The 8,020-nt window shown below is 44.3% G+C and overlaps 1 protein-coding gene across 1 annotated transcript; it reads left to right on the top strand.

Moving 5' to 3' along the window:
* Positions 1–726: 726 nt before the first annotated feature.
* On the top strand, positions 727–7,054 carry ANKRD60 (ankyrin repeat domain 60). The gene is made up of 4 exons (XM_054845098.1): positions 727–1,991; positions 2,822–2,952; positions 5,006–5,171; positions 6,080–7,054. Exons 1-4 carry the CDS (start codon positions 1,817–1,819, stop codon positions 6,322–6,324), a joined length of 717 nt encoding a protein of 238 aa, XP_054701073.1. The 5' UTR covers positions 727–1,816; the 3' UTR covers positions 6,325–7,054.
* The last annotated feature ends 966 nt before the right edge of the window (positions 7,055–8,020 follow it).

Consider the following 8,020-nt stretch of genomic DNA (forward strand, 5'->3'; position numbering starts at 1 on the left):
TTTGTAGACAATGTGCAGGTCTATTAAGCAGATCTGCCCTCTACAAGGTTTGGTTTTTTGGTTTAGTTTTAAACTAGAAATGATTTCAGCATGATTAAAGACCGCACTTTACGTCTTGTACTAGACAACTGTATGCAATGCGGTGTGTTCACGTACAATTCTCTCTGGGTTATTTAAATTATGCAAAAATACGTATTTTAAAAGCCAGATGGAGCAAAGTTAGGAAGTTGATCCACTTTCACAACAGCAGTAAGAATATCACTTTTAAACATTTCTAGCTAAGGAACATGAAAATAACGTTAGTGGGTGCAATATTACTTGGATGCTATAGGAAATTATCAAACACGTGTAATCCAAAGCATGTTAGTCATGTTGCTTAGAATTCAGGCTCGCTGGTATCTCATGTATGATGCAAGCTGGGCATCGGTCGGGATGCTGCCCTAGTGGCAGCTGTGTCTGTACACAGTGTTGTTTAGAACCCAATTAAGTGGGGACACTCTGGAAGTGTCATTAGTCAGAACAGAGAATCTATGTAACTTTCTATTTGTATTTATCTCAATAAATCCTGTGACTGTTTTATAAACCAACTTGTGGTAACTGACTTTTGTCATCAGTGGGATGTGAGTGTATTCTTCTGGTTAATGCAACATCTCCCTAGGATAAACACTGCCATCTGTCAAACCAGGGTTGTGTGGGGAATTCATGGTACTGTGTAGTGAAAAATCCATTAGATGTCCAGAGATTCAAAGTAGCTCTTCCCGCACTTTGTCCTCAAAGTGAGCATGCTGAAAGTGCTTCACAACTAAAATAGTTCTGTCAGAACTGAAACTTTAACAAGATATATTTTAAATTAAGAGAACTTGTGTGTGCTGGGTGAGACTGGCATCCAAATCCTTACCTTAAATCCTTCCCTCTCCAGACTTCAGCCAGGAAGGATGTTCTGGGCTGTTTGTTCAGTGTGGTGTTGCTCTGGGACATCCAGCATTGATGAATTCTGTAGGGTTGGGGAGTGGGGGAGAGAGCGGAAATGAGTAACTGACACCTGGCTGGTTGGTTTTGCTTCTAATTTCAGGAGTCTTCCCTATCTGCTGCTGCTGCAATCCCCCTTTTGACCATTTCCGACATGCACTGGCTGTTCCATCCTGTGCTCTAGAACTTCTGCCAACTGCTGCAAAAGAATATCTGACCTCTCCTCTCTTCTCTGCAGGATTTTAGCTGATGTGAAAGTGAGGGGAATAACTGGTCCCCTGTACCCCGGTAAAGCCTACCCGTGTTGAGTTAGTGCACAAGACCCCTGTGTAGTAAACTGGAAACACAAACAGCCATATGCTCTTTTTATTACACATTAGACTACACATGAAGATCGAGATCTAGACTTTAACAAAGAAGATAGGAACATTAAAATAGGGCAACTTTGGGTACTTACAGAGTTACTACTTTGTTTCTCTACTGCTTGTCTTCCAAGTAAGTTTATGGTTGATGTCTTCCTAGTGAAAATCAAGAGGGGCAGGAACAAAAGTCTTTCTGTAATCAATGCTGGTGCATTACTTATTGTGGTAGTGTGGTAAGTTCACATAGGCTGTTACATCACATGTGCAGACTGTGTTTCTGTGATGTCAGTTTATGCTGCTTGGATACTGCAATGTGCTTGTGATAGAAGGAGATCTGTGTGTGGAGGGCTTTGCAGATACAAGGGGAATGTCCAGGGGAGGGAGGCGTTACTACCAGATCTAGACCACTGTCCTTACAAAGATTCCAAGGTTTTTTAAGAGCAGTGTCTCATGAACTTTTCCTGGTCAGGAACTGCTTCATTGCTATGCCTTCCTTGCCCCTGCAGACCTTTAGTGTCCAGCTTCGTCTAGCTGAAACGAATGAGATCTTTTCACTGCCTCGATGCCAGGATGATTTGACACTGAAGAAACTTAAGTCCCATTTGGAATTGTTGACTGGGATCCCCCTTCACTTCCAGCGGCTTCAGTACCTGGATGAAGGTGAGAACCTATAACCTCTGGGATTCTTGGGGGTTATTCATGGTATCTCTTTCCCTGCTAGTTTCTCTTTCTCAGTTAAGTCCTGGATGAAGACCAGGGTTCTACTTTCTTCTTTTTACTGTACTGTACTCGGAATTTAGCTCTGGACTTAAAGCATAGGAAGCAAAGTGAAGCATTAAAGATAATGGTCTACTCAACAGGGTGTCTTTAGATTAGAGATTGCAAATGCTGACCTCTGAGTCCCTGCTGAGCCCTGTCAACAGGCAATGGTGGAACCTGGCTGGTTCACCTCAGCCTGGAACAGCTCTCGTGAGGCTCCACAAATTAGAGCTGTGTGGAGCAGCATTTGTTTCCATTACATCAGCTGAATCTGTGGCATTGGAGTACTTGACTTTGGAGGTAACAAGCAGAGGTGGCCATTGAAACTTGTTTAAACCTGCTATTTAAACCAAAATAACTCTTCTTACGATTTGCTTTCTTGGATCAAACAAACTTGGTGCTTTCTTTTTAAAGGCACCATGTGTGCATGGATATACTTACATATTTTTGTCTTACTGTCTTGGTACTTAACACATTAACTGCAGCTCTGGGTTACAGCCACATTACCCCAAGAGCACAGCATTGCGTAGCCTTTTCTAGGCTGGGAGTCTCTCTGTGTTGTCATGGCTTTAGCACCCAAGGTGTCCTTGATGCGTTATGACAGTAACATGAGAGAACACCGGCATGGCTAAACATTCAGTCACCATCTAATGGTTTTTTTTTTTTTTTAAGCTGGTTGGTGTCCTCTCTGAGGATATGTTGACTTGCTTTGCTTTTCTAACTCCCTACAGTAGATCTGCCAGATGAGTCTACGTTTAAGGACAACGATATTGTCCCTGGTGGAACAATTACAATGCGCATCTGGCGACATGATGGCTGGGGGCAGCTTGTGGCAGCTGCTGCAAAAGGAGAGACTGCAAAGGTTGATCCTGTTACTTCTGTGATTGGGTGGGGTACTGTATGCAGAAAGCTAAAAGCTTGTGGCTGAAGGTCAAAGTACTCTTACAAAGCAGCACTTCATAGAGCAAATACTGGGGAAGGCTTTAACGGAAGAGACTTGCCATAGAAATTAAGTAGGTTAGTTGTCCTGGCAGCAGTTCACAACTGAAAATGGTCATTTCAAGGGGGCTGGTAATCCAAAACTGAGGAGTCAATTCCTAACATAGCCTGCTCAATGTAGAAATGAGACATCTTTTTGCCGTTACTAGTAAACAGCACATACACTTAGAGTGCAAGTTCTTTTCACTGTTTTATAACTTTTTGTAGCACTGATGTGAGTATGCTTTCAGATTACTTTCTTTTTCCCTGCTTACCCTGATGTCTGAAAAAAGCATGCATTTTTTGTTCAGCTGCCTGCCACTTTACCTTTCTGATACTTAAACCCGGTGCTTTTCATATAGAAAGGAGAAATAATGCGTAGTATGTAAACAAGGCCTTTTTCTTAGTCATTAGAAGATTGAGGTTATCTGTTCTTGGGTATTGCGTGAGGCCGAGTGACTTGTCTGCTGTTATGAGAATCAGAGGCAGAAACTCTCAGTTTCATTGTCTATCTTCCTCTGGCCATGCTGACTCCAGAGCAAGGATGGGACTCAATGTGTGAGAGTACTGAAATTAAGCATCAGAAGACATTCCCTGTCTCATCTGCTTTGTCTGGTGCTGGCTTACAGACCAGCTTGAGTTTGCAATCCTGTCTAGTCTGATTAGTAAGAAAGCTTTCATTTTTATAGAACAAATAGTTTCTGTGGTGCTTTGATAGAGGGCATGCTGCTTTCTTGATTTAGGACTGAAGCGTTGTCTCAGCAGAAGCACACGGTGCTCTAGCTGATTTGTACCGTAAACCTTCAGGCCCAAACAGATGTGGTCATGAAATATCCTTTGGCACCTTTCGTTAAGAACCGTTATCTCCGTTGCCCTGGCCAAATTCCAGCCTGGCTCATTGCATTATGTTCCTCTGTGTTTCCCTAACTGCTGCAAATGGATACTGCAAGGTTCTTCCCTTCCTTTCCTTAACTGTTGTGTAGTGTTGCGGTTCACTGGCAAGCAGCTGCTCTGCCTTGTGCCACAAATGGCTTGCATTTTGCTATTGGGCAAATTAGGGGTTTTGTTTTGGTTTCCCCCATGTTTTTTTGAGTTGTCTGTTAAAGATTCTTCGTACTCAGTGTAGAGCAGGAAACAGAAGGATGTGCCAGAAAGACAAGTGGTCTCCTCTGAAATGAAAGGTGTATTGGTGTAAGACCCATACCAAAAGCTTGTTGGCACTGTTGATTCCCAAATGAATAAAAAATTTCAAGAAATAACTGTACAGCTGTTTTAATGATGTGCTTCCACTTACTAGATGAGAAAACCATTGGTGCACTGTGGAAGATGTAGCCCAGCATGGAAATGGTTTCTCAGGAAGAACAGCAGCATGAGGCAACTGAAAACTGTTCCTAAGAGGCCTCTCAGCAACACTTTACAACTAAAGTGTATGACTTTACTACCAAAAAAACCTCAAAACCTTCCTTCTGGAAAAGAATGTGATACAGGAGTGTTTCCTGAGGCAGCTTAGGTTTATGAGTTGTCTGCTGGAATTAGGGCCCAAAGTCTCGCCTGCCTCCTAAGGAACCTGGGCTTATGTGGCCAACAGTGTCTGTCTGTGTCCTCTCCCCAAAACCTCAGGTCAGTTGCCAACAAATTTAAGATAAGGACAAGGATTGCAAAGAGAAACAGTTTCTATAAGATTTTGTGGTGCTTAATAACTACATACGAAAGGAAGACACAAATTCATGTCCTCTCCAAGGGATGACTGTGAATAAACATCATTAGATAGTAGAGAACCAAGATGGGGCAAAAAAATAAGAAACAAGCAGGTATTACTTAGCTGATCTTGGAGTTATTTATGCAATGTGCAAGCATCCCCTAAGTACAGATATGGGACTTTGTTGATACAGACTACTCCTCTGAAAGAGACTAAAAGGTTTGTGTTCACTCTGCAGTTAGCCCGTCTGGGAGTCACAGAGGACTGTGCGGGCACCACGCCATACGCAGAGTTACTGGGACCAGAGCAGAAAAAGGAATGGGCAGCACACCGAGCTTTCGTGGCGCTGTTTGTTGCCAGCCACAGAGGTCATGTTGAAACTGCCAGGTTTCTCCTGAGACACGGTAACGTTCTTAGCCAGAGCAATTCTCCTCTAGCTGTACTGCACTCCCTACCACCCTCCTGCTTACCCAGGCCATAGAATTTTACGCAAACGGCCTCGTGTGTTGTGTATTTGAGGTGGAGAATGTATTCAGCACGTCAATTCTGATGTGGGCTTGGAGACGATAAAAACTGCTGTTCTTGCTAAGCGAATGACTTTTGGTGTTAGAAACATTCATTTTGGAAAACAGGATTTCTGATTTTTTTAACTTCCCTCTTTGAGTCTCATTTATTTATTGCGATTTTCTTATTATCTAGAAATGCTTAGTTTTTCAGCCCTGTGCAGTGTTTGAAATGGAAGCAGAGTTGTAAGTACTAGTTCTGTGGCTGTGACATTTGGGCTTTTTTGTTGCTTTGGGACTAAACAAGCCTTCTTTGCCCGGAAATCTGCATTTGCACAATGGACAGTCCTTTGAGTCGGCTGAGGTCGCTTGATTGTCCTGAATGAAAGGGCATTTGTTAATGAAAGGACATTTGTTAATCAACTTTTTTTTTTAATCATTGAAAGTGAGTGCTGAGAGGAAATCCCACTGTCTTTCACCCAGGTTCTTGAGCCTGGCCCCCTCGAGGTTTGTCCCTGTAAAAGGACGTTTTCCTCTCCTGGTAAGTGAGAGCCCCCACTGCAAAAGTAACGGCAAAGCCTTGCTGTGGCAAAGCTAGCAGTGTTCTGGGGAATGGAACAAAGACTATCCAGTTGTGTGGGAGCTAAGGGCAGGAGCATGTGTTCACCAGACAGGTTTGTTAATCCACTGATGAGATGTGACTAAAACAAACTGCATCTGCCTGCAGAAAAAATGTGCATTGTGGCCCGCAGGTGGCATTGCGTCCTTTCCTATGCCTCATCGCCTTCCTACTGTCTGCTTTTTCACAGGTGCAGATTTACATTCTGAAACCCCTCTAGGAAGAACTGCCCTTCACGCTGCTGTTGTCACGGGCCAGTGCGACTGCATCGAACTCCTCCTTAGCTGTGGGGCGCAAGCTCTTGCCCCGGACAGAGGGGGACAAACTGCGGTGAGCCTTGCCCGCCTGTGGGGCCAGAAGCAGAGCGAGCGCACCATGCTTTGCTTCCAGCGGAGGAAGAGATCCCCTAGCGCCGTGCCACCCTCAGCGCTGTGAATCGGGCCTTGCAGCGGGCGCCTGGCCCCACATCCTAAAATACATACGGACTAACTTGGTTCTGGCAAATTTCAAGGGAGAGTCAGTAACTTTCCCAGAGACCCACACTTCAAATATAGGTCACTGGGTGGGATTTGTAGGTTTTAGTCATGAAATAAGCTCCCACAGTAGTGATGCTGCAGCTAAGATGACAACTGGCTTGACAGCACAGCTCTCAAACATGCTTTTAATTTGTAGCTTAAGTATTTATAACACTGTTCCCTAGCCAAGCTGGCCATTTAGTTAATATGGCTTGTAGGAGAGCTCGAGCTCGTCTGCAAGTTCTCTTTGGAATGCTCCTTGCTAGGGTAATTTCCTAATGGTTGGCAGCAGACCAGGGCGATATAGTTTAATGGGTGTTTCAGGGAACTGGAAATCCCTAGGTCTTTCATCCAGTTCTGGCCCTGACTGGCTTTATTGCCTCTGGCAGATCAGTTAAGGGTTATTTTATAAGTAGGGCAGTTTGTCTGCCATGGGAGGGTGCAGGCAAAGTTGATGTGCATGTAAGTGGCTAATTACGATTGCCCAGTGCTTGCTTAGTGTCTCCAAGGTTTTAAGCCACAGGGCTTTGAAGGTTGGGGTTTCTTGAAGCCAGAGCTGGGGTGAAGGGAATTGCCCATCTGCTTTCCATGCTTCTTAGTATCCCAGATTCCTGCGATGCTTTAAAAATAAAAATACTGCTTACAGTCTCTTTATGTGTCTCTGATCAGTAGAAGGAAGCTGAGCTTCTGGTCTGTTTCCTGAGGGCTTATTAAGGACTTGGTGCTCAATCTTGAGCAGTTTCCATTGTTTTGCTTAAAGAGACATTTTTCCAAAGAGCTCAGCTCTCAACTCCCAATTAACCACAGGAGAGGTGGTTCTCAGTGGGAACTTGGCCCACTGCCTGTTCGCTTGCAAAGCCCCATGTGTAGCTGGGAGACCCTACAAAGAACTAACATCAGTTGTTCTTGTTTCCTTCTGTCAGAGCATTCTCTTTTAGCTGGTACCAGGATTGCTATATAAATATCCAGGTAACTCGTGGATTTGGGCCTCAATGCTTAGGTTTGTGTTCCAGGTCAGTGCCTGGATTTATCACATATCCAGATTGTGATAAAAATCAGCATCCTGTCGTGCAGCGCTGTCTCATGTGAATAGGTGAAACAAGGATCAGGAAGATGCTGGCTGGGAACTTGGATACCTCTCCTTTATATCCCTTATGGGAGGGATTGTGGCTAATGCTGTGGGCTAAGAATTGACCTGAACTCTGTCCCTGGCTTTGCTTTGTGTGCGCCAAGTGGATGGAGGCAAGTTACATAGACCTGGTCCTGTCAGAAGGGCTGCGAAGCAGGACATCACAGTACCCAAGCAAAGGTGCCCTATATTCCAGGAAAAAAAATGGGATCTGAATAATGTTTCCATGTGTGTTTCTTGTAAGATAGCCCCAGACAGAAACAGGGAGTGTTGCTTAGGGTAAGCGCAGTAAGCGTGACGAGGCAGGTATCCAGGCCTGTGGCTGCCTAGCTCAGAGACAGAGAGTTTAGTCTGTCCAGGGAGTTGTTTCCCTGAGCTCATGATCCTCAGCTTCCTGGAAATAAGTCCCTAAGCCTAGTTTCCATGTTAGTAAAGTTAAAATACTAACCTGGAATATTTTAAAATGGCAACTGCATCCCCTAAACAC

The sequence above is a fragment of the Grus americana genome, chromosome 17, assembly GCF_028858705.1.
Source record: "Grus americana isolate bGruAme1 chromosome 17, bGruAme1.mat, whole genome shotgun sequence".
Lineage (NCBI taxonomy): Eukaryota > Metazoa > Chordata > Aves > Gruiformes > Gruidae > Grus > Grus americana.

What these genes read in the sequence shown, in the direction of transcription:
- ANKRD60 (XM_054845098.1), top strand. Translation starts at nt 1,817, where the DNA reads ATGCCTTCCTTGCCCCTGCAGACCTTTAGTGTCCAGCTTCGTCTAGCT. An exon ending in GCTTCAGTACCTGGATGAAG is followed by an intron (nt 1,992 to 2,821) that starts GTGAGAACCTAT and finishes AACTCCCTACAG; the next exon opens with TAGATCTGCCAGATGAGTCT. An exon ending in CAGGTTTCTCCTGAGACACG is followed by an intron (nt 5,172 to 6,079) that starts GTAACGTTCTTA and finishes GCTTTTTCACAG; the next exon opens with GTGCAGATTTACATTCTGAA.